At 40.5% G+C, this 26,785-nt stretch overlaps 1 protein-coding gene and 1 non-coding gene across 4 annotated transcripts in view; one reads left to right on the plus strand and one right to left on the minus strand.

Annotated features, from left to right (window-relative positions):
• LOC126263428 (uncharacterized) overlaps positions 1-26,785 on the minus strand; it is a 623,908-nt gene that overhangs the window by 25,129 nt on the left and 571,994 nt on the right. For all 3 annotated transcript variants that reach the window (XM_049960530.1, XM_049960525.1, XM_049960538.1), the window contains exons 3-5: positions 25,830-26,030; positions 16,365-16,850; positions 1,843-2,085 (exon numbers count right to left, since the gene is read on the minus strand). In XM_049960530.1, the coding sequence (XP_049816487.1) occupies positions 1,843-2,085; positions 16,365-16,850; positions 25,830-26,030 (930 nt within the window). The remainder of the gene's footprint in view (positions 1-1,842; positions 2,086-16,364; positions 16,851-25,829; positions 26,031-26,785) is intronic.
• Positions 5,401-5,475, plus strand: Trnas-uga (transfer RNA serine (anticodon UGA)). The gene has a single exon. It is a non-coding gene; the product is annotated as a tRNA-Ser (tRNA).

Below are 26,785 nucleotides of genomic sequence, written 5' to 3' on the forward strand. Positions count from 1 at the left end.
AAAGTGACCTTTAGAAATTACCAGATGAAACTGGTTTACATCAACCATTTGGCTTTTGCAAGTGATCTGGTGACAGGATCTTCTAGTCAACAAAACTTCAACACAACATCAGTGGCTGAATGAAAATGTTAAAGAAGAAAGGAGTAAAGGCATATATTTGACAAAAACAAAACTCTGATTTTAAAGGAAAGAAACATAACAGTTGAATGAAAGCCACTAGAATAAGTTTGTGGATTTAAGTACTTGGTCTCTGTTGTCTGTGCAGATGGGAAGACGAAATTACAGAAAGAGATGGAGCATTAGGCTGCCTTTTTAACATAGTCAGCCGGAACTCATTCTCAGCAAGAGATAAATATCCAAAGAGACAAAGATGGTTTTATACGGATGTGTCTATAACCTGACATTGATCTATTGCTGTGGAGATTACATAGTGAATAAGCAAAACAAAAGTCAGATCAAAGTACCAAAGATGAGATGCCTCAACAAAATACGAAACAAGAATTGAAGGAACAGGATATAAAAAACAGCCATTCCAAAAATTTAAATACAAAGCTGATGGAGAAGATTACCTAGTAGCAACAGCCGGAGCAGTTTGGACATTTACACCAAGTATTGAAACATTGGCAGTCAAGGTTAAAAGGACAAAGGGATAGAAGATGCATTGCAGTGAAGGGATGTCAGTAAGAGAACAAGGAGGAAGAGATGGAGGTTCTCTGCACTATGCGGAAGATGAGAAACTGATGAAGTGAGTACTCATTGATGGACTGGTTATATACAGAGGTATTATTTATTTCTCACAAACAATTTGCCTGATATTCTTGAAGATTTCTCATGTGTTGTTTCAGAGATTATATGAGGTACCCACATGCTTTGGAAGGCATAAACAATTTTTTTAAGCTAAGCCTTTCCTGGGAAATACTCAGTTTTGGAGGGCTAATTTTACAAACTTTGCCTTCACCTAAACTAAATCATCTGAGTGTTCCTATAAGGACACTTGCCTATGAACATGGAAGAGATGATAATGCATGTTTTGCAACTCATGTCTCATAGATGCAGTTATGTCTGAAGAGTTCAGAGAAGCATGATCGAGAGAGTCACTAAATGTGTGAAAATGTTTTGCACAGGACATACTGTAATTAATAGTACTTGTAATGTTGTAGCTGGGTACTGACATGTATATTAGGACAGTTGTAATGAAAGCAATTTGTGTCATTAATAGATTTTGGTTTGTTTGAATGTTAAATCTTATTTAACAGCTTCACACCATAAATTTTATTGTTATTGTTGACCTACAACAGATAATTCTCATCTAACTGACTCGTGCTCTTCATGTAAAACAAAATAGAGGAGGAAGACAACAGATGAAAAATAAAATATTATTTAGAATTCTGAAACTGTGAACTATATTGTTAGCTGGCTGCTGGATTTTCATAGGTTAGATCAGTTTATCAAAACTTCTCTTTGTTACAGACAAAAGTGCTCAAAATTACACAAAGAATAGTCTGTATACACTTGCATAATAAATTGCTATGACACCCTGTTAGTATAGATCACCCTGAAAATACAATAAGTCAGCATAATTAAATAAAGTTAAGATTTCTTCAGCCTTCTCTTTGTGTTTTGTACTTTCTCTGTAAGCCAAAAACATTCTTCAGATGAGAACTAAAATGCATAAATTAGAGTTTTGGAACTTTTGTACAAAATGAATAATGAGAATAGTTCTACTTTTTTTTACAAGGTATATTAGTTAATCGTAAAATATGCTTAACACTGTGATGAATAATAAGATGTCTTGGTGTATTAATGTGATATATGTATACTGATCATGTAAAGTGAACATACCTCTACAGGCTTTACGACAAGGAAGCAAAACATTGTTTCCCATTGGTTGACATGCAGGTTCAAGCAGTGAACAAATGAACTGACGTCCCCTGTCACTGCAACCTGATTCCAATATCATTTCAAAGTATGGCAGAGCTGCATCAAGGTCTGCTACCTGATTTATACCAGGCACCAAAGGAAGGGTTGTTAAGTCATAAGGCAAAACACCCTGACACATTTCCAGGCGTGGTGAGAAACATAAACCTGTGAAAATGTTCATTATAACATTATATTACAAAACTATGAGTGTTTTGATAAATTAGAAAATGATGTATGTTCTAGCAATATAAATGTTTAAATTTTTAAAACTGTTAACTTCTGATTATATCAACTATTCAATTTAGATATATTTTATGCATTGGAACTTCAGCAAATTAAGTTATTATATTAAAAATAGTTTTATCTAAAGTTTTATAATGAGGTATCACAAATGATGGCACTGAAATTGACATAGGAGAATGATAATAATATCTTACTGTTCTGGAACTTTTGGATTCTTCTGCCAAAGACACAAAGGAAAAGTTACTTAGATTAGCTGATTGAGAGAAACATAATAGGTGCATCTTAACAAACTCATCTTGTTATCCTTAGGAAGACAGTAACTGTTATATGTTGTCACCACTGATGAACATGTAACAGGGTATGTATGAGTAGTTTTCTGTTTTATTGAATCCATTGTGTCGTATCATTTTGGACATGATTGGTTGGTTGTTTTGGGGAAGGAGACCAGACAGTGAGGTCATCGGTCTCATCGGATTAGGGAAGGGTGGGGAAGGAAGTCGGCCATGCCCTTTGAAAGGAACCATCTCGGCATTTGCCTGGAGCGATTTAAGGAAATCACGGAAAACCTAAAGCAGGATGGCCGGACGTGGGAGTGAACCGTCGTCCTCCCAAATGCGAGTCCAGTGTCTAACCACTGCGCCACCTCGCTCGGTTTTGGACATGAGAGCAAAATGTTACGAATAAATATAATGTTTATAAGAAAGCTGCTGAAGTTGTATTTCATTTTCATTGAACTATTTAACATTAAAGCATGTTGTTTACAACACAGTCTTTTCATATTTGTTCTGGATGATGGTTCAAAATGGCTCTGAGCACTATGGGACTCAACAGCTGTGGTCATAAGTCCCCTAGAACTTAGAACTACTTAAACCTAACTAACCGAAGGACATCACACACATCCATGCCCGAGGCAGGATTCGAACCTGCGACCGTAGCAGTCGCGCGGTTCCGGACTGCGCGCCTAGAACCGCGAGACCACCGCGGCCGGCCTGTTCTGGATGACTCTTTGGAAAGTTAATGTTTTCTCATACATCTAATAAGTATGAGGGGGTACCCCCCCCCCACACCCACAAAAAAAAAAAAAAAAAAAGTGGTAACATTGCCCTGGATGGAGCTTGTGTAGCACGCATTTCTGCTGCTAGGCACATATAGTGCAACTCATTGTCAGTTCAGTGACGCCTGTGTTGTCACCCTGGCTTGTTCTGTTCATCTGCAGTGATTGTTTTTGCTAGTGCTGTTTTGTTGTTGTTTCGTTTGCTATGATGGTAAGTTTAAGTGAACAACATGAAGCTGTGAAATTTTGTTATCTACTCAGTAAAAATGCTGCTGAAACTGTTTTAATATGAAAATCAGCTTACCAAGAAGACAGTATGGGAGCAACTTAAATGTACAAGTGGTTTGCTTGATTTAAAAATGATGACATATCGATTGATGACAATCCTCATTCTGGACTTCTGTCAACTGCCTGAAATAACGAAAATATTGGAAAAATTCGAGAGCTTGTGCTCACAGACTGTCAACAGACAATTGATCAACTGTCAGAGATTAGTGGGTTATCTTGGAGTTTGGTTCAGTGAATTTTAATGGAAGATTTGGGAATGAAAAAGGTCGCTGCCAAGTTTATTCCTCGGATTCTGTCTGACAATCAAAAGTAATGTTGAGTTGAAACAAGTTGTGCTTTGAAGCAACAGCTTGAAGCTGATCCAGATTTTCTGTCAAAGGTCATTACTGGTGATGAGTCATGGTGCTATGGTTATACCCAGAAACAAAGCAATAGTCAAGCCAATGGAAGACATTACCATCAAGTCAAATCAAACATCAAAACAATGCTGATTTGCTTTTCTGATGCCAAGGGTGTAGTTCATTCAGAATTTGTTCCCCCAGGTCAAGCCATCATTCAAACCTGAAGTTTTAAGAAGATTGCGCAACAACATTTGTCAAACAAGACCTGATTTGTGACAGACAGGAGACTGGACCTTCCACCACAACAATGCACCAACACACACAGCTATCTCTGTTACACAGTTTTTCACTAAAAATGGCATGGTTCCACTGCCCTGTACAACTCACTCACTTGATCTGCCTCTATTTGACTTTTTCTTATTTCCACACATTAAAAGGTGGAAAGGACACTGATTTAACAACATTGAAGAATTCAAGAGAAAAGCGAGGTAGGAGCTGTCACAATATTATGAAAAGGAAAGTTGCTACTTCCCATATAGTGGAAATGCTGACTCACAGATAGGGTCAACAAAAACACTGTCACAATATACCAAATATATAGCTTTTTGTTGTGCCCGTCTGTGACACAGCATCTCCGCCATTTGGTGAGTAGCAACAGTCCTTTTCATAATATTGTTAGCCGGCCGAAGTGGCCGTGCAGTTAAAGGCACTGCAGTCTGGAACCGCGAGACCGCTACGGTCGCAGGTTCGAATCCTGCCTCGGGCATGGATGTTTGTGATGTCCTTAGGTTAGTTAGGTTTAACTAGTTCTAAGTTCTAGGGGACTAATGACCTCAGCAGTTGAGTCCCATAGTGCTCAGAGCCATTTGAACCATAATATCATTACATTCCATCTTGACTACAAAAAATGTTTCGAACAGTGGAAGCACTGGCAGTGGGAGGAATGTATTAGTTGCAATGGATAGTATTTTTAAGGGGATAAGGTTGTTTTATAAACAATTTGAAAACATATAGCTTTTAAAAAATAATTCCAATTTTTGGGTACCCCCTTGCACAATTTTACTGAAATATTTTATACCACAAGCTGTAAGGTGAGGTAGCCATTTAGAAAAAGCTTAATATGCGGAACTGCTAACAATGAGAGGTAGTGGTTTAAATGTTGTGTCTTAAGCATGTTTTAATACTGCTGTAATACTGAAACAGTATTATGTGCATATTTTTATGTGCTTATTTAGAAAACATCATGTTTAGCCAAACAGTCATTTAAATTTCACTCTCATAATAAAATCAATGTTTAATTAATATTTTTGGCTTACATGTCAAGGGGAGGTTCTTCTTCTTCTTCTTCTTCTTCTTAGCTTAACACCCTACACTTTAATAATGGAGAATGGATGTTGACTCAAGATCTTTTTAACCTCATTACAGTGACAGTTCATCATAAGAAGCAAAGGTGATTCTGATATGACTGCCTGATTCATCTTTCAGTTCTGAATTTCTCGCCCCATCCTCACAGGTACTGGCAGAAGTAAAGCTGTGAGGGCGGGATGTGAGTCGTGCTTGGGTAGCTCAGTTGGTAGAGCACTTGCCCGTGAAAGGCAAAGGTCCCGAGTTCGAGTCTCGGTCCGGCACACAGTTTTGATCTGCCAGGAAGTTTCAATTTAAAACTATTGTAATTGTAACTTCATTTTAAGGGTGTTAGGGACAAGTAGAGTGAAATCAATTTCTTGATAGCCAAACATTTTCCTGCATTATATCAGTACATTTTAAATTGTAGTTGTATATGCTGTTTTTTTCCCCAGGCCACATTAGATTTAATGTATTATCCAACACAAATAGCACAATGATATTAATTTACTGTGAGTGCAATAAATGCTGTAGGTGGTTCGATTCACAAGCATTTTCCCGTAAGTTGTCAGAGAAGAAAATTGAAATAAAATGTCTTGGAAGACCAACACCTGTCACCAAGCTTACTTAAAACAATTTCTTCAAAAGGTAGGACCTTCAATAGAATTTTCAGAACTAGTAAGTTTGAGAAACATGACTAGTCATGCAGTACCAGTGATGCTCTGTTTAGTTTTCCGTGTGAGATATTTTGAAAATTTTGTGCAAATGTGTCTTTTTGAGAAATTCTTGAGTGACAGTTGTTATATCTTTCAGCCGAATAGTTTAATGACAGCACTGAAACACACTTGGCAATAACAACTGTTTGTTTATTAACATGAACTAGAAAAAGTACAGCATATGAAGACAATGTCCACAGAACTTGATGTCAGTCATTGATAATGCCTAGCAAGTGCTCACTAAGACAAAGTCTACAAACATCCAAGCCATGAGGAGCAGGAAATATAAGAAACAACACAGTCCAATGAGGCTTGGAGCTCAGGGGCAGTCACTGACGAACAGCAAGCTGTTGTAACAACATGGTCCCATGAGGTGGTTTCTCCTGGGCAGATCAAACTGAGATCCTGTGAAGTGGTGCCTTCGAAAGTGGCTGGCAGAAGTCCAGCATCATATGGTGCTCACAGCAAAGGCAAGATGATACCTTGTAAAGGGCAGCAGCAGCAACAAGCTTTGGGTCCATAATGAAGACTCATGCCAGTTGATAGGCAGTCGGAGCCCGGAGCATAACTGGGCATTGAGGGGTGAAGTGGTGACCTAAGTATACCCGCATGGAAGACTATATGGGTGGTCTCATGTACACACATGACCACGTGGTCATGAACAGGTGTCTACAACTGAAGAGCTGTGTACAGTAATGTACACACCAAGTATCAGTGGCTTGCAGCCCCAGACACTGTGGTGGCTACAGGAGGCTTGGCAGCAAGTGGCTACAGGAGGCTTGGCAGCAAGCTAGCTCAGTGACTCCTCTATTGAAAAACAATTTCTGAGGTGACACAGGAACTGTACTTGGCCTGCAAAGCATATCAATTAAGAGTGGTGGCTGGATATGCTGGGGCACAGCCCTGCATACAGCATATGCCTCCCCCTTTAAAAGAGATGGCTCAGCCATCTCAGAGAACTGCAGCACCCAAGGGAGGGGGTGTGACACAGCGATGCAGAATGTACTATCAGTTGGAACAAAACACCAGAACAATCAGCCAGTGTGCAGACATGTGCTTCAGAAGATACCAACAAGTTGCTGATTATTGTAACACAACCTTGCATTTCACAAACACTGAACATAACCAAAGCACTATGCATAAAAAGAACCCCTCTAAATAAGAATGCAATATACACTGAACAAGATGGCTGGGACATGCTGCAGAACCACTGACATTTGATATGCAAGAACAGAAAAATCGCATACCCATTTCACAATAACTTCTAAAAGCTCAGTGTAAGGGGTGTGAATAAACAAAAATCAAACCATTAAACAATGCAAGAAGATGATCCCAACAAAAAAAGCATACCATGTTCAACTTAGGGAATGACAAATGGCCACTGCAGGTGTTGATGGGGAAGTCAGGGCATGGGCAGGGCTTGTGGTGAAATTTCCATGAAGGCACAACCAAATGTCCAAAAGAAAACATGATGGGGTCAGTGGCACCAGCAAGGGCAGTGAGACCAGTCACAGGGCCGGCAAAGCCTATGTACAATGTCATCACATGCAAGGGTTGGGCGAAGAGCAGAAGCACTTCCCTATAGAACTTCGTGAACAAGAAACTGAGTGCTGCATCTGCAAACAGCTTGATTGAAAGTGGTCCAACTTGCCTCACACAAAATTCTTGGAGGCCCAATCTGGACAAAGTACATGGACATGCTTACTTGAACACTGTGAGGAAGAACTTAATGAAGAAAGACTGTTACTACACACATACACATCAAACCCTTTCACTAATAAGTGAAAGTCTATAACCTGTGGATGAGAGGCTGGGAAAACTGACCACATGAATATAAAGTGTATAGCTGTTAATGGCATACAGCCCAGTCCTCTTTCCAGCTGTCAAACACCTGAACATTCAGTGCAGACATGGGACTGGCTTGCTGAGATGCAGCCACCACAGTCAGAACCTGTGTGAACTGAGTTACGCTATGCAAAAGTGTCTGAATTTGTTGACTGTGTAGCTGAGTGACTTGAGTCAAAGACTGCTTAACAAATGGACTGACATGATAATGCAAATAAACACTCAAACCATTCATGAAAATCACTGACAGTGAACTGGAACCTGAACTGGCACAGAAGTACCAAAAAAATCACCAAATAATCAATTAAAACAATGCAGACCAACAACATCAATTAAGAGAATTTCTATCACAACAGTACTTGAATGGACCACCCAAACTATGCAGAAAAATAGAACAGCTATCAAAACCAAGTTTCACAAACTTGCAACTACTGAGAAACTTGGACACCATTTGCATAATGAACTGCAAATGAATGCCTTCCAAAATCTAGGCAACCACATCAACACACAGTAATGGAATCCAAGAAATGAACAGTCCATGTCCAGTACATGGTTGGACATGCCTTAACTGTCATAGGATTTGCAGATGGTGACTAACACCACTGAATACAGACTGTCAAAACAAAATAAGCATGAATACACTGCCATCAAGATAAACTAACACACAAGGGTATACTCATTCATTTGGAAACCATGCAAACAATCTAGAAAAAACAAAACGCTGTTTCAGCACACAAACTAATACACATCACAAACTAATAAAACACACACAAAGGACAGCCTCATCACCACTATTGTGTATGGCAGACAAGAGACAAGGAAACAACTTCGAAACACATTTTAATGAATATGAAAATATCTATTTGCCATTCTTATGTCCTTTGGCTGACTGGTGTGACTAACAGCATTGAAAGACACAATTGCATTAATAACTGTTTATTTAGTAACATGAACTAAATTGAGTACAGCCTCTGAGGATAATGTCCACACAAATTAGTACTGCTGAAAAGTTGATTCTTGATGCCTAACAAATGCTCAACTAAGACAATGTTCATGAACATCCATGTCACGGGGAGCAGGGAGGATAAGCAACAACACAATCCCACAAGGCTGAAAGCTTAGGGGCAGTCACTGATGAGCAGCAAATAATGATGCATTCCCAAGAGTTGGTGGCTTGTGGGCAGTCCAGGATCAGATCTTGTGAAACACTGTTCTCAGGAGCAGCTTCATAGAGTGCCCATGGCAAGGGCAAGTTGACAACTTGAAATGGGCAGCAGCAATGGCAGGTGTTGGTTCTGTAAAGTGGACTCTTTGTAGTTGACGGTCATTCAGAGCCTGGAGCATAACTGGGCATTGAGACATGAAGCAGTTACCTAAGTATGCATTTACAGAAGACTAGTAACTGGTGTCATTGTTGTGGTTGGCAGGAGAGCCAACACTGTGTTACTAGAGGAGGCCGAAAGGCATGCGTTTTAGCTCACGCAGGCTGGCGTGAGGTCTGGAACAGGACAAGGAAATTAGAATTTAGAAAAATGGATGTAGCTGGTGGAATACTTAACTTTAATCCATTAATGATGAATGTCACTCTTGATGGTACATGATTCACAATATTAATGGTAACTGAATATGGCGCCTTGCTAGGTCGTAGCTAATGACGTAGCTGAAGGCTATGCTAAACTATCATCTCGGCAAATGAGAGCGTATTTTGTCAGTGAACCATCGCTAGCAAAGTCGGTTGTACAACTGGGGCGAGTGCTAGGAAGTCTCTCTCTAGACCTGCCGTGTGGCGGCGCTCGGTCTACAATCACTGATAGTGGCGACACGCGGGTCCGACGTATACTAACGGACCGTGGCCGATTTAAAGGCTACCACCTAGTAAGTGTGGTGTCTGGCGGTGACACCACAGTCATATGTACATGTGGCCACCTGGATGCGAATAGGTGCCTGCAAGTGCAGCACTGTGTACCATGACCTGCTTGCCACGTATTGGTGCAGCTTGCCCACTCAGATGCTCTGATGGCTGCAGGAGTCTTGGCAGTAAGCAGCTCCATTATTCTTATATTGGCATAAAAAACTATTGTGACTCGCTGATCATTCAAAGCGCTGCCACGCAATTACGTGCGTCCTCCACGTGCGGCGTTGTCTGCCAGCCATGCAGCAGCTGCGCCACCTAAGCGGCCACCCGAGCAGCGGCCGCTAGACTGGGACTCAGTGCTCATTCGAATGCTAATGTGTACACATGTCTTGTTTGTCAACTTACTCTGTGACTTATATGTGTTGTGTCGTTCTGAAATATATGTGTTAAACTTGACATTATAACAATTGGCGATGAGGTACTGGATTTTTCCTTTTCACCGTTGACCCACAGGTTTCCATGGCTACCGTCGAGCAACTATTGAAAAATCTCCTTGAACACCAAACGCTTCTAACAGCGGCGATTCGCGATTTCGTCGCGGCGTCAAATGCGGGGCGTTTCTTGTCGTTGGCTGTACCTCCTTTTCCTCCTTATGACGAGATGGCGGAAGACTGGTCTGATTATGAAAAAAGTCTTCGACAGCACTTCTTGGCATTTAATGTCACGGACGAACAACCATGTAAGTCTCTGTTCCTTTCCTGGATTTCACCTCAAATGTATCGGTTGTTGTCGCAATTGGCTCCTTTGAAGGATCCTGCATCTTTATCCTTTGCTGAAATGTGCTCACTTCTGTCTGTCTATTTTCAAAAGCAAATGCATGTGGTAGCCTCTCGTGTTGCCTTTTATCGTTGTCAAAAACAGCCACATCAATCCTATCGCGTTTGGGCTGCTGAACTTCACGGCCTCAGTTGAAAGTGTCAATTTGTTACTGACATTCACAAAGAATCCTATGCCGATTCCATGGTACGGGATGCTATTATCCGGTCGATGCCTGACAAAGAAGTTTGGCAACGTGCCCTTCAGTTGGCAAATCCGACTCTAGATGAAGTTCTCTCCATTGCGCAGTCTTTTGAAATTTCTCGCACCACTGGGGCGCAAATAGAGGCGTGGGGTGATGTCGGGGAAATACAACCTCTGTGCGCTGTTGATGACACGTGCGGCGCGTCCCCGCCGGCCGACGTGGCCGCAGTGCACTCCAACGCGCAGCCTCGGCCTAACCATAAACAACCCGCTAAGAAACTGCAGCAAAACCCCTGGCAACTTCCTTCATGTCCGCGGTGTTTTACGAAACATTCACGCGAGGATTGTCCCCAACGTTGGGCTGTGTGTCACAATTGCAAAAAGAAAGGTCATGTGTCTTCCGTTTGCCAATCTGACCGCATACATGATGTTCATGAACATGACGCTGATTCTGATTCTGTGTTGTCTGTCAATTGCACTTCTTCCCTTTCAGGGAAGTTATTCCTCACTGTCCAAATCCTTGGTTGAGATGTTCGCATGCAGGTGGTTCTGCTGCCACTATAATTAATTCTCAGACGTATCTTCAGTTGGGTTCTCCACTCCTGTCACCTGTCACTCGGCAATTACGGATGTACAATAAACAGAAGATTTCTCTCTTGGGACAATTTGATGCTGAGGTATCTTACAAATCCATTGTTCGCACCGTTCCCATATTTGTGGTCGACCAGGTAACACAGAGAATCTTTTTGGTTTCAATGCTTTTTGTGTTTTTGGGTTCTCCATAGATGACTGTCAATATCGTCTCTGATGCTATTCCTTATGCCCAATTGGATTCCTTGTCAATGACATTTTCATCCCTTTTTTCTCCTCGGTTAGGCCATGCTAACGACTTTGAAGCTCATATCACGCTCAAACCCACTGCTCGGCCTAAGTTTTTTCGGGCTCGGCCCATTCCTGTGGCCCTTCGTGATCGGGTAAAACGGGAGCTGGGTCGTCTCACTGCTTCAGGGGTCTTGCTTCCTGTCACTTCCAGTGAGTGGTCCACTCCTGTCATTGTCATTGCTAAGCCAAATGGTGTTGTTCGTCTCTGTGGCGATTTCAAAGCCACTGTAAATGCTCAATGCCTCATCGACACTTACCCTATGCCACGTCCTGAAGAACTGTTCACTAAACTTGCTGGAGGCCAGTATTTTTCTAAAATTGATCTGTCAGAAGCTTATTATCAACTTCCTCTCGACGCTGCTTCCCGGCAGTTTCTGGTCGTAACACGCCTTTCAGCCTCTATCAATACCAACGATTGCCACTCGGGGTTGCTAACGCCCCTGCTCTCTTTCAGCGATTCTTGGAACAATTATTGCTTCCTGTCCCTGGGTGTATCAATTACACGGACGACATTGTTGTCACTGGCTCCACCACTGAAGAACATCTTCAAAATCTCCGCACACTTTTTCATGTCTTACAGACTGCTGGTCTTAAGTGTAATCTTCAGAAATCACAATTTTTTCAGGCATCTATCACATACTTGGGGTTTCAACTCTCTCGGGAGGGTATTCGTCCACTTCAGAAAACTGTTGCTGCAATCGATGCCCTTCCTCACCCTACATCTGTTAAGGAACTGCAGGCCTTCTTGGGGAAAATAGCATACTATCACAAGTTTTTACCGTCTGCGGCTTCGGTGGCTCAGCCATTGCATCACCTGTTGCACATAAACGTGCCTTTTCACTGGTCCGCATCATGCGATGCGGCTTTCCAGAAACTGAAGACTATGCTGAAACAGGCCCCGTCCCTGGCTACTTATTGACCTGGCCAACATCTTGTTCTTGCCACAGACGCCTCTCAATACAGGGTCGGTGCAGTCCTCGTGCACAGTTTTTCTGATGGTTCGGAACAACCCATTGCTTATGCCTCCAAAACGCTCACGGATGCCCAACAAAAGTATTCTCAAATTGAAAAAGAAGCTTTGGCCATTATTTATGCTCTTCATAAGTTTGGTGTTTTTCTCTATGGCTCAAAATTTCATCTTGTTACGGATCACAAACCACTTGTTTCCTTGTTTCATCCATCAACGTCACTTGCCGACAAGGCTGCCCACCGCCTCCAGCATTGGGCTCTTTACTTGTCTCGTTTCAATTATGAGATTCATTTCCGGCCAACGGCTCAACATGCAAATGCTGATGCTCTGTCTCACCTTCCCATGGGTCCTGATCTGGCATTCGATAGGGACGAACTTTTGTGTTTCCACCTGGATGTTGCCGAGCAGTGGGTTGTGGACAGGTTCCCCATCACTGAGGACAGGCTGGCGGCTGCTACGGGTTCTGACCCTACCAGGTTTTATGCTGTATTCAGAAGGGTTGGCCAGATCGCCCGTCCGCTAAGACGTCTGACCCGTTGCGGAACTACTATGCTTTGCGCTATCGCCTCATGGCTAGGGATGGTGTTATCCTCCTTTGCACTGACAATGCTTCGCCGCCTGTTGTGGTACCTGCATCTTTGCGTGCTTCGGTCTTGCGCCTCCTTCACCAAGGGCACTGGGGTGTGTCTCGCACAAAATCTCTGGCGCGCCGTCATGTGTACTGGCCTGGCATCGACTCTGAAATAGCACACATGGTCGCTGCCTGCGGCCCTTGTGCGTCACAGGCCGCTGCCCCGAAGTCATCTTTGTCACTGTGGCCTTCGCCTGAGAAGCCCTGGGAGCGCATTCATGCTGACTTTGCGGGCCCCTTTTTAGGTACTTATTGGCTCCTCGTAATTGACGCCTACTCCAACTTTCCTTTCATTGTCCATTGCACGTCGCCTACCACCGTGGCAACCACCAGTGCTCTCACCCGAATTTTTTCTTTGGAAGGCCTCCCCTCTACTTTTGTTACTGATAATGGTCCACAATTTGCCTCTTCCGAATTTGCGGATTTTTGTGCTCGTCACAGCGTTATGCTTGTCACGGCCCCGCCATTCCATCCACAATCCAACGGTGAGGCTGAACGACTGGTCTGCACATTTAAGGCTCAGATGTGGAAACTTCTGACTTCTTCTGCTGCTGATGACACACTTCTCCAGTTTCTGGAGTCTTACCGTTTCACCCCCATGGGTGACCACAGCCCGGCTGAGCTCTTACATGGCCGACAGCCCCGCACGCTACTTCATCTTCTGCGGCCTCCCACCTTACGGCCGCAGGTGCCTTCCCTTGGCTGGTTCACCGCCGACGACCTCGTCTGAGTATGGGGATATGGCAGGCGGCCAAGATGGAGTCCAGGCCGCATCTTAAGACACCGTGGCCGACGTCTGTATGAAATCCAGACGGACACGGGTGTTGTAGTGCATCATTCGGACCAGCTTCGGCCTCGTGTGCCGGCAACGCCTGTTCCGAATGCCGCTACACCACCTTCGGCTCTACCTGACGCTCGGGATCTTAGCATCTCTCAATACTCACAACGCAGCCCTCTCACCGTCATCGCGATGCCAGCACAAGAATGGACGCCACCAGGAGAAGTGCCCATGCAGGAACCGGATGACCATCCTCTGTCAGAACCAATCTACTCGCTTCCTCCTCCAACGGACGCCGACACATTGCCCATGTCTCCTGTTATATCAACTGGACTTGCCGCAACGGGCAGATTGGTGCATGGGGCCCCAGCAGTTTTGACCCCTACATCTCCTGTCATCTCGACCCGTTATCATCGGGGACACTCCTGTCCGTACGGGAAGCCTCCTCCTCGAGACTTTACGGCAAGTCAAACAACGCCTATGGACGTTAGTCATCTCCAGGACACCTCCATCAGGACCAGTGCAACAATTTCAAAGGGGGGAAAAGTGTTGTGACTCGCCGATCATTCAAAGTGCCGCCGCGCAATTACGCACGTCCTCTACGTGCGGCGCTGTCTGCCAGCCATGCAGCAGCTGCGCCACCTAAGCGGCCAGCCGAGCAGCGGCCGCTAGACTCGGACTCAGTGCTCATTCGAATGCTAATGTGTACACATGTCTTGTTTGTCAACTTACTCTGTGACTTATATGTGTTGTGTCGTTCTGAAATATATGTGTTAAACTTGACGTTATAACAAAAACCTTCATGGTGATGCAGGGGCCATACATGGTCCATGAAACATATCCATAAGTCTGATGGTCAAATATGTAGGGGTGCAACCCTGCATACACCACAACAGTTGCATGACTCCATCAACAGCTGATGCAGAGAAGAGAGAATATTTTAAATTTTGTGAATATTCTGAAAAGCTACTCTGACAGTTTAATCCTAAGAAGAACATGTTTGACCACTTTCTGTTGAATTTACTGCAAAGTGTGAGCCACGAGTTCATCAAGTCCATACAGAAGCCAAGATGTGTGTTTCAAGGAAATACTGTTGAAAGAGGCTTTTGTGTTAACAAAGAAGTTGTAGTTGTAAACTTATAAGAAGATACTATTGTTATGGAAAGAAGTGTTTACATTGCAATACAATCATTAGGCACTTTACTTAATAGGGAAAAACAACTCAATGGGGACATACGAAATAAATGATACTAGCTGTGATGAATTCTTCTTCAAAAAGAATAAAAGCCTTAAAAGAAAGGAAATCTGATGGACATGAAGTGGCCAATCTTAAAGCAGAACAATTCAAGAACTAAAAAAGCTCAAAGTAAAAAAAGAATGGTTATACAAAAGGCAAAGAAAGATGCTGAAGTTTTATATGTTGAAATTTTAGGTTTAGCTAATAAACTTAAACACTGAATCTTTCACAGTGAAAGTTAACATTTGATATAAATTTTGTACTTTCATAATTTTTATATTATCTACATTGCTATATTAAAACAATTTGTATTTTAACTAATGTGACAATAAAAGTATATAAAAATAATGACACCCCATCGTAGGTGAGAGTTAAATTTTTGTAGCGTTTGACAAATGGTGTACTACAAGTCATACACTGTTACATTATTCATGTTGACATACAGTTTCAGGTTTCATTCAACCAGCTTTCAGGTTCATTAATGAAAGTGTTTTTGTCACTGTTCTACACATATTTTTGAGAAGTTGTGAATTTAATTAAACATATAATGAAAAAGTCATGAATTTGATCGTATGAAAATCAGTAGACATCCTGTTATAGCACAGAAAACCTAGTGTAGTGTTTCGTGAAAGTGAATAAGAATGCTGGCTTTTATATTTTCTTGCATTTAAGCTTTTTTGGGCAACATGTAACGACTTCATACAGTTTCTTCAGTTGCATGGATGATGTGTGATTTCACAGGATAATAAAAGAGAATGGATACATTAAAAAAGAAAGAATACGCTGGTCATGACAACTTTAATGGAACACTCAGTTCAGACCCTGTGTAATAACTTTTATTATCTATCTAAAGCAAATCCTGATGAAGAATACAGAATATTATGGCTTGTTTTTGTGAGGAGTATCATCACACAATTGTTATCATTCTTTCTTCTCATATGGTGCTTTATGAAACCCTCTGAAGGAGAAATGGATGTCCATCAAATAACAGAACATCTTGGCATCAGTAAGGAACTCTGTTACATGCAGTCTGAAATTGTAGATGTCATACTTGCTTTTATCTAGCAAATAGAACTAGTTCAAACAGCCTGAACAGTATTTTTTATCTATTACTCTGAAATATATTGCAATGATTGCATTAAATGTTGCAAAGGTGTCATTCAGAAACCTGCTCCAAATATTAAAATGGAATTATGTTTATGAATTACTTGAAATGATTTAACTCAAAATATCCACTCACCTTCAGACTCAGTATAATTTTCATTGACAGGAACTTCAACTCTGCTTTCCTTGGATGGAGTTGTTGGCAATGTAGGAAAAACTGGGCTTCGTGATGCTGCTGATGATACTGACTGCTTACTTTTACCATACTTAGACACAGTTGTTAATTTGTGAAAATCATCATTGCTAGTATCAGACACATCTTTAGCTTTACTTCCATTCTGCTCAGTTTTTGATCCATAATGACCAGACTGAAATGCTCCTCTTATTTTGTTTAGAAGTTGTGAGGTAGTCAGCAAAAATTCATTGTTAATATCAGATACAATATCTGCTGGTTGTGTTACATTTGTTCCACCATTTGTAACTTTATTGAAGTCAACATGCTCTGTAACATGATTTTCTTGTGACTCATTAGAAACTGTGGAAGTTCCAAGATTTGGAGCTGGTACTATTTCAATGAAATCAGGCCGCAAATACTCCTTCTTGTCACTTGAGTTATCGGTTGCTGAAACAAAATTACATAATTTTTTAATAGACCTTTAACATGGAAAAGTGATAAACAAAGGACCATGTTATTATGTGAGATTAGTATCACAGAGTTGTACAAGATCAGGATGAGACAAGATCCTACCATTATTTTTCAAAGTATTTATCATTTGATGTAACTTATAGAGGTCTATGGATTCACCAAAGATATACTACTTGAAAAGACATATTTGCTCTTTCACTTTGGTGAGATGATGTGTTCTTATGATTGAGGTAGATGAAAAACAGCTGTCTACTGAGAAGTAGGAACCTTCCCAGAGGAGTATGGATTGCCTGTGTGTATGGTACAATGTCCATGTACTCTGATATTGGGAAAGCAGTACTCATAACACTTATAAAGTCCTCTTATAAACAGGCCACCATCTTGGAATGGGAGTCATTACGAGGGGTAAGGGTTGCCTTTGCATGTTGGTTCAGCTGTTATATAGGCCAATTATAATCCAATATAAATTTATCTCCTCTGGTACAGAGGAAGTGGGACTCATGCTGCTGATACCATTAGTGTTTTGGTATACTGGAGAGGAACTCAGTTTTGCACCACCCAGTCACATAATCAAGAGACTCACAAGGGAAGTTCTCCACTTTACAAAACAGTACAGCAGAAGTGTTGAACATATGGGAATAAAATTGTACAATCATCTCCAACTAATAAAGAACATCACAGAGTTAAAGCAAATTAGAATAAATGTCTAACCCAGCACACTTACGTTATACAGGGTGATTCAGGAGGAATGTCACATAATTTGTGATATAATTTTACATGTGAAAATAAACTGAAAATGTTCTATGAACATGTGTCCAATTTTTGGTCATTGCAGAGCTGGAGTGGTGGCAACTTTCCTTTCCATAATATTGTTACATTCCATCCTGGATTTTCCATTGTTTGAAGACTACAGACATACATGAATGGATAAGAAGCCAAGTGTGAATGTTACCAAAATGCTGTGTAGGTGCTGTGGTGGACAGGAGGACAGAATGACAGTGGGACAGATGAATGATCCCCCCTACAAAAAGTGTAGAGGTTCTCCAACAGATGACTGCACTGTGCTGTTGCACTGTGGCAAAAGCTTCAAGGTACACAGTGTGCAATTGTGGCTTGGATCAGTGAGCAATCATGAGGCCATGTGTGTGTCATGCTTTAATGTTGTTTGATTGAGCAAGCCCATTGTGTCTGTGAATGCCAACATGCCACATATGTTCATCCATGCAGAATACGCAGATGTATTAATCATGCACAAGTACTGTAGTGACAGTGCCTGTGCAGCTGTGACTTAATACCAGAGACATTTCCCTGATTGATAAACCCCTGTGCTGGGTATTTTACAGAGATTTTCAAACATAGCATGAATCTGGGACACTACCCAGTGTGCGCATAACATCAAAATGTTAGGTCGTCCAGTCATTTCAGGAAATGGACAACATTATTGCAATGGTACAATGAAGTCCCACCATCAGTCATGACACATTAGCCATCAGCTCAAAACTCTACAAGTACGAGTGTGGTGTATGTTACATTCCATGGGCTTTTACCCATTCCATTTGCAGGTTGTGCAACATCTGCATTCAGGTGACTCAGTAAGCAGACTGCAATTTTATGAATGGGTGGCCGTACACAGAGACACTGTGCAACACACTTTGCTTACAGATGAGGCTACATTTAGATGCAATGGTATCATGAGCACCCACAATTCTCATACATGGGTGATGGAGAACCCACATGACACTAGGAACACAAGATTCCATGTTAGGTTCTCAGAAAATGTGTGGTGTGGTATGACTGAGAACCTGGTGATAGGGCTTGTGTTCCTCCCAAACCGCATGACAGCCACAGCATATGCACATTTCCTGATAGAAGACTTACCTCCACTTTTGGAAGACATGAAATTAGAGCAATGATGGAAATGTAACTACAACATGATGGATCACAGTATCAGACAAGTATCCCAGTATTTGAACGAAACATTTCTTCAACAATAGGTTGGCTGTGGCAGACCCTTAACTGGCCTGCCAGATCATATGACCTAACCTCATTAAACTTCTCTTTATGGGGTTGATTAAAGGGGGACATATACACTATGAAGGTTGGTATATGTCAAGAACTTGTCACTCATGTCACCAATGTTGTTGCCCACATTAAAGCCAACTGAGATGATAGTCAGTGTGCAATGCAGCACACCCGTCAGCATATTGACAAGTGCAATGAAATGAGTGTGGGACTTTTTGAGCACCCTTTGTTGGGTGGATCAGTCATCTGCCCCACCATTATTCTGTCCACCACAGCACACACACACATCATTCTGGTATGTAATATTCTCACTCAGCTTCTATCCATTCATGTATATTTGTAGTCTTCAGCCAGCTCCAGTTCTGTAATGACTGAAAATTGGACACATGTTCAAATAAATTTTCATTATTTTCACACGTACAGTCATCTCACACATCATGTGACATTCCTCCTTAATCACCCTGAGTGTGTATAAATGGACAAATGAGTATAAGTTTTGTTTTAAATTTTAGAGCTTGTAACCTACCTGAACAGTGTAGTAATGATGTCTGCAGAGTTCAAATATTCTTTAGTTATCTGTGTTTATGTATATTCTTTTTTAAGTTGCCATTAGTTATTATTTCCTGATTTGTTTAGTTAGCACCTACTTTGAAATTAATAATCATTATATGAATCAGTGCACCTTTATATATAATTCTTGAAAGAAATATCTGTCAGTTACGTATTTTTTAAACACTAATACTGGTATGTATTTTCTCTAAGATTAATACTTATTATGTGAAATAAGCTTTCAAACATAACCATTGCAGTACTCCTCTTTATTTACTATCATTTCACCAACTCAGACTTGTCCTAATAAGACGTACTTTCTTTACACTGTATGACCTAAAGGACCAACACAAAAATTACAAGTCACGAGGTATATTGTTAATCAACGTCAGACAAACACTTGCACACTTTTGTCTCGATGTAGTATGCTTGTACCTTCAAGCATTCATAGAAATGAGAAAAAAGTCACTGGTTTATGTTAGATGTGGCTGGCATTTATTGTAATAGTATTTGGTTTAAATGAAATTCCTCTGGACCAAATGGATCGGGGAAGCTGGCTTGTTTTTGCTCTCCTTTCAGTCTTATAATCACATATGCACAATCTATCAAATGAATAATAACTTACAGTTATTTAAAATGTTTTTCTCTCATTAGTTACTCATAACAAAAATAATGTGCATAATACTGAAGCATGTTCAGCAAAGCAACATTGGTACATCTCCTTTATCAAAGATTTTCAGAATATATTTTCATTTCAGTATCTATAACAGAGTCTACATTGTTTTGATTGTCCACTAGTCCAGTCTGTTCCTTATGTTTTAGTATTTTGTGAAAAGTTAAAAAATTATCCCATTCATTTCATATAATTACAGTTTTTTTGTTTCTTTCTGAGTACAACTGAAATATTTATAAAGAAAACCGCAATGAGTACTAATCCAACAGACTGTTTACAATAGTTTCATGGCCAGCAACAACCTATGAAGAAATATACTGAAACCCAAATTTCTGGAATCCTGTTCCTTTTTGGAGGAAGATATAATTTTTAGGGAGAAACAATGAAGTAGAATAACTGCAAAAGTCAGACAGTTTATTTAGTGCTCTGAGCTCTTGTAGAGGGGAGTAACTGACAAAAAGTGTTCTCAGAACAGTGAACTTGCAACTTGACAAATTAAGATAAAGATATGACATAGGAACAATAAAATGGTCATGTGTAAGAAGTGAGAAGTGGCATGAAAAAGGAAGAAACAAGAGGAAACAGTGGGAAATACTGACCAAAGCTGAAGCAAATATATCACTTGAGCAAGTGAGATGAGTTTCCATTGAAATTAAGGGGTAAGAGCAATGAAGAACAACAGAAAAATGCTGGTGAAAAAGACAAACATGACCAGAGACTTTTGGTCAGAGGGACAGAGTAGATCACTAATAACAAAATTTTCTTTTGTGCATTATAACAATGGAAAGGTCTGCATCAATAATACACAGTCTTTTTGTTGTTGTTGTTGTCATGCTAATACCATTCTGTGCTACATGTAGCACACATTTGTTTATGCTATAAAATGTTTTCCAGCTGTGGAAAACTAAGATCATGCATATTTGTTTCTTGATTGTGACTTTTTACTGCTGTTGCCAGTCCATGTAATGCACTAAACACTATTTTCTTTTTTAAAGGAGTGACTGTTTTTATATCAATTTTACTGCTTTCAAGTGGCTGAAATGACTGGTCTTCAATAGCTACATACAAGATTCACATTAATGCAAATTAAAGGTACACTTATGCCTATAAGCCACACTAACAGGAAGGAGTCCTTAAAAATGTGCAGTTTAATTAATGACAACACTTGCTTCAGAAAACCACAAGAAAAAGTAATCCACAAAAACATTCATGATTACTGTACAGGGACATAATTTTAGCATCAGACCATTTCTAAAATTCAACATGTTTATGGAAAGTTCCCATTATCTTTATGAAAACAGATATAAAGCTTGAAACCACACTTTGCAGCATATATATATATATATATATATATATAGAGGGAAACATTCCACGTGGGAAAAATATATCTAAAAACAAAGATGATGTGACTTACCGAACGAAAGCGCTGGCAGGTCGATAGACACACAAACAAACACAAACACACACACAAAATTCAAGCTTTCGCAACAAACTGTTGCCTCATCAGGAAAGAGGGAAAGAGAGGGAAAGACGAAAGGATGTGGGTTTTAAGGGAGAGGGTAAGGAGTCATTCCAATCCCGGGAGCGGAAAGACTTACCTTAGGGGGAAAAAAGGATGGGTATACACTTGCACACACACACACACACACACACACACACACACACATGGGATATGTGTGTGTGTGTGCCTCTCCCTTAAAACCCACATCCTTTCGTCTTTCCCCCTCCTTCCCTCTTTCCTGATGAGGCAACAGTTTGTTGCGAAAGCTTGAATTTTGTGTGTATGTTTGTGTTTGTTTGTGTGTCTGTCGACCTGCCAGCACTTTCATTTGGTAAGTCACATCATCTTTGTTTTTAGATATATTTTTCCTACGTGGAATGTTTCCCTCTTGTGTCTGTATATGTGTGGATGGATGTGTGTGTGTGTGCGAGTGTATACCTGTCCTTTTTTCCCCCTAAGGTGAGTCTTTCCGCTCCCGGGATTGGAAGACTCCTTACCCTCTCCCTTAAAACCCACATCCTTTCGTCTTTCCCTCTCCTTCCCCTCTTTCCTGATGAGGCAACGGTTTGTTGCGAAAGCTTGAATTTTGTGTGTGTGTTTGTGTTTGTTTGTGTGTCTATCGACCTGCCAGCGCTTTCGTTCGGTAAGTCACATCATCTTTGTTTTATATATATATATATATATATATATATATATATATATATATATATATATATATATATATATATATTTCTCAGTTCAAAGAGATGGAGGCTGTCCACTTTTATCCATCTACATTAAGAGACAGACACTATTTATATGGGTAGCAATCTCAATCAGTGTGAGTGCTGTGGGTATAGGCTTGAGGTGAAGGAGGAGAGCCCTGTTTCTATCTAGACTTGGACCTGGAATCTTGTCTGCTAGTCCAGTGTCTCAATTACCACATTCTCTTCATACCAATATTTAGTTACATGTGTATTTATTCTCATGCTCACAAATACTAGTAGGGATGAATGTAAAATCATTCTAGTGATGATGCAGGTTACAAATGGGGAAAACCACTGACATAATCTACTTTATCAAAGGGCAGATTGTTGTTACCTGGCACCGAAGAATGAGCATCTCAGAAATGGTGAAGCCTGGTTGGCTGTTTGTATTTTGGTATTGTGTGTATATATGGAAAGTAACTGAAGGAGGATGAAACCACAATCAGGCAATAAGATGTTGGAGATCTGTGCCCCATCACAGAATATCTCTGCTCTGAAGAGCAGGACAGGTGCCAGAGCTGATGACAGAGTACAGTTCTAATGCAGTCACAAGTGTTTCAGAGCACACAGTTCAGTGAACATTGTTAAATGCTGACCTTCATAGCAGATGACCCTCTGTGTTCCCATGTTGACCCAAGGACATCATCAGTTAAGACTGCAGTGGGTAAGGGACCACTGACAGTGGGGGATGTAATAATTAATAATATTCCATCTTTAGTCACAATATTCTTATTTTCTGATTCCTGTCCAACACATTTTGGAGCTACAAATCCTCTTTAAAGGAACTTTTAGACATAATGGAGCAGGAGAGCATCAATTTCTGAGGAGACAGTGTTGAAGGTTGAGAAAAGCATGTGTGAAGATCGGCAGATCACCTGGATGATCTACGCATGTTGGTTCCTGAGGTTTCCTGAAGCACAGCTCACAGAATTTTAACAGAAACATTGAACTACTGGAAGGTGTGCGCAAGATGAGTGCCACGCGTGCTGACTGAGGACCACATGCGTCAACGAGTTGATGCTTCCCGCGCACTTCTTCACCGCCTTGCAGCCGAACAGGATAACTTTCTGGACTCGATTGCCACGGGTGGTGAAACCTGGGCATACCACTTTACACCTGAGACCATGCAACAATCACGCCAGTGGCGGCATCCATCTTCGCCAAAGCCATGGAAATTCAAACAAACACTGTCTGTCGGTAAAGTCATAACAACCTTTTTTGGGATCAGAAAGGGGTATTGTTGGTCGACTTTATGCCCACTGGGATCACACATTCTCCATGACAACGCTCACCCACACATTGCTCGGCAAACTGTTGCTCTCCTGCAACAGTTTCAGTGGAACATAATCACCCACCCACCCTATAGTCCTGACTTGGCACATAGTGACTATCACCTGTTCCCTAGATTAAAAGAACATTTGGCTGGAAAGTGATTCAACTCCAATGACAAGGTGAAAGAAGAGGGTCATAACTTTCTGAACACAATGACAGCGAGCTGGTATGACATGGGCATACAAAAACTGCCACAGCATCTACAAAAATGCAGAGACAGAAATGTTGATTATGTCGAAAAATAGCTAAATGATCAAGCTGTAAACTGATGTAAACCATTGTAGAAATAAACAGGTCTATGTACTTATAACAAAATAGGAGACCTTACTTTTGGGATTACCCTCATAGAATCTGCAATCGCAAATAGCCCATGACTTAATATCTATTAATATCATCATCAAGAGTGGACCATGGATCAGGATAAACATGTCACCTGGCCAGGTGAATCACATTTCTTATTACACTAAGTTAATGCTAATGTCTGGATATGTCATCATCCAGGAAAACAACTGCTTGAAACATGCACAGTGCCACAGGGACAAGCCTGTGGAAGCTGTACTATGCTATGGGAGACATTCACCTGGGCTTCCGTGGACCTGTGGTAGTGACCAAAACCACAAAGACAGGTGTGGACTACACAAACATTATTAAGACTTCCTGCATCTCTTTATACTTGAGGGCTTGGAGGATGATGATTGCATCTTTAAGCAGTCTGTCCATGTCACAAGGCCAGAATCATACTACAGTGGTTTGAGAAAAATGATAGTGAACTCACACTGAGGTCTTTTCATGTAAATTCATGTAATCTGAACAAGATGGAACACATCATGGACATTAGCAGGTGCCAGCTCTGAGCCAATAAACCACCAGCCCACAATTTATTGGAATTTTTTGGTATGTGCATAAATAATATGGTCCCATGTGCTTCCAGTGCACAGTCGCTGCTGTATTGCATTTCAAAGATGGACCCACACATAATTAAGCAGAGAGTTTTAATGATTTGGCTCAATAAATCCTTCACAGAACAAGATTTCAGTTATAGAGCACTACATAAATGTACATCCATTTTGCCACTGACAAGTATCAAATGCTTTGTTCTGAAATCTTATTCAGAAATATTTTCTGTCTGGAGAAGTTTCATCAGCTTTCTACAATTTGTGAATGCTATTAAGCTTTTTCTTTTTCCTATTTTCTTTCTTTATAACACATTGTACTTCCTGAGTTTTTTCTTGTTTATTTTCTATTCTGTGAAAAGTCTTTTCCCTTTCTTCTCCGAGTACTGTTCATCACGGAGCATTTGTTAATTTATTCTGATTGCTTGTCAGTCTTTGATATAATTTTATGAGGTTCTGTCATGTAATCTCAAAATGCAAATGTAAAAAATGTGCACTATTGATTTTTAAAACAGAGCAGAGAGGCTATATTTTACATGAGAGAAACAGAACAAGTGGACCAGGCATGATGGCAATGCCAAAGCCAAAAGGAATCAAATCCTAATATTTCAGAACTTGCACTTATTTGATGAGTGCAAAACCTGATATCTGATAAGAGAATAGTTGAAGACAAGAAAGAAGTCTCTTAAAGCACACTGCAGATACAATTTTCACAGATTTAATCTCTGAAAGTTGAAACTTAACATGTTAGATTCTGTTATTACTTATACTTTGTTTCTACATCTTGATTGGCTGCCTTTTTGTCACTTTATGTGACATTTCATATGCTTTTCGCTCTAACTACCTTATATTTCACTTGACAGCAAAACCACAGGTTCAAATTATTAAGATTCAGTGTATTTTTGTTACCTATTTATATCAAACACATTTCAGTCATTAAAACTTCATCATTTAGAGGATGATACACCTTCCCATCTTTCATATGTTTCTAATTTTTTTACAAGATACACACACAAAAATATTGACGAAGATGTTTAATTGACATGGGTAGTATTTTAGTCCTTAAAATGACTAAGTCTGTAATTGAAGAAAGGAATTAGAGTAACAAGTTATCTTGACATTAATTTTTAGGCATGGGCAGTAGTATCACTTCAGTACTGAAATAAAAACATACTAGCTATTTTATAAATATGATGCAGTGAAATGAATATGACAGTTTGAAACTAGGACTACATGTACCTGTTGGATGCAGTAAATGTTGTCCTGGAGTAACACGCAAATCTCCTTCATTATACGTCACACCCCCAAGATCTAGAATAACATCCCCATCCAACGATACTACATCATCAGCTGCTGAGCCAGATGAATCAGTAGTCCAGTGGGCCTCAGATATCTTGCCATTAGAGCCATCCTTTACAATGGGTGCCATGACTTGCATGTCTGTTAGGGACAAAAGAGGTAAAACTTCTGTATAACACCACAGCAGTTTCAAAATTTGGTAAAAATTAAGGAAATTGGTGTTGATTACAGTAAAATGTTACGTTGACTACCTTTAGAAGGACCTTATGTTATACCATACAAACATGAAAGGAATCTTGGCAAGTGTATCACAAATTGATATTTCTTGACTATAACTCACACGCTGATTTATATACTTAGTATTTAATTTAAGAGTAGAGACTTCTCACTGAATAGTAGAAGCACTGGGCCATCAACAAGTACACAAAAAAGCTATCAGACAAATATTTGAATGAGCTGAGCACACACACACACACACACACACACACACACACATGAAAGTTACCAAGTTTTCTTGTGTATCTATAGACAGCTCAACACTTCTATTATTCAGTGACTGGTCTCATTTACTTCTAAATTACTTGCATTCTGCAAGAGTTTTCCTTACATAAAATAAGGGAAAGGCCATCACCACCTATAGCGGACTGATTTGCAGAGCACAGAAACACATACAAAAAACAAACAGCATTTACATTAGCTTTCGAGCACTAGCTTATTTTCCAACAATAGTACACACATTCACACACACAACCACACATATATCCAAAAGTACACTCCTGTAGTCATTGAAGACTTGCTGAGAGTTTTGGTGTGGCCTTGGGAGCATGTGTGTACTATTGTTGGAAAAAAGAGAATGCTTGAAAGCTGGTGTGAATGATGTTTTCTGTTATGTGTTA

The sequence above is a fragment of the Schistocerca nitens genome, chromosome 1 (genome assembly GCF_023898315.1).
Source record: "Schistocerca nitens isolate TAMUIC-IGC-003100 chromosome 1, iqSchNite1.1, whole genome shotgun sequence".
In the NCBI taxonomy this organism is placed as follows: domain Eukaryota; kingdom Metazoa; phylum Arthropoda; class Insecta; order Orthoptera; family Acrididae; genus Schistocerca; species Schistocerca nitens.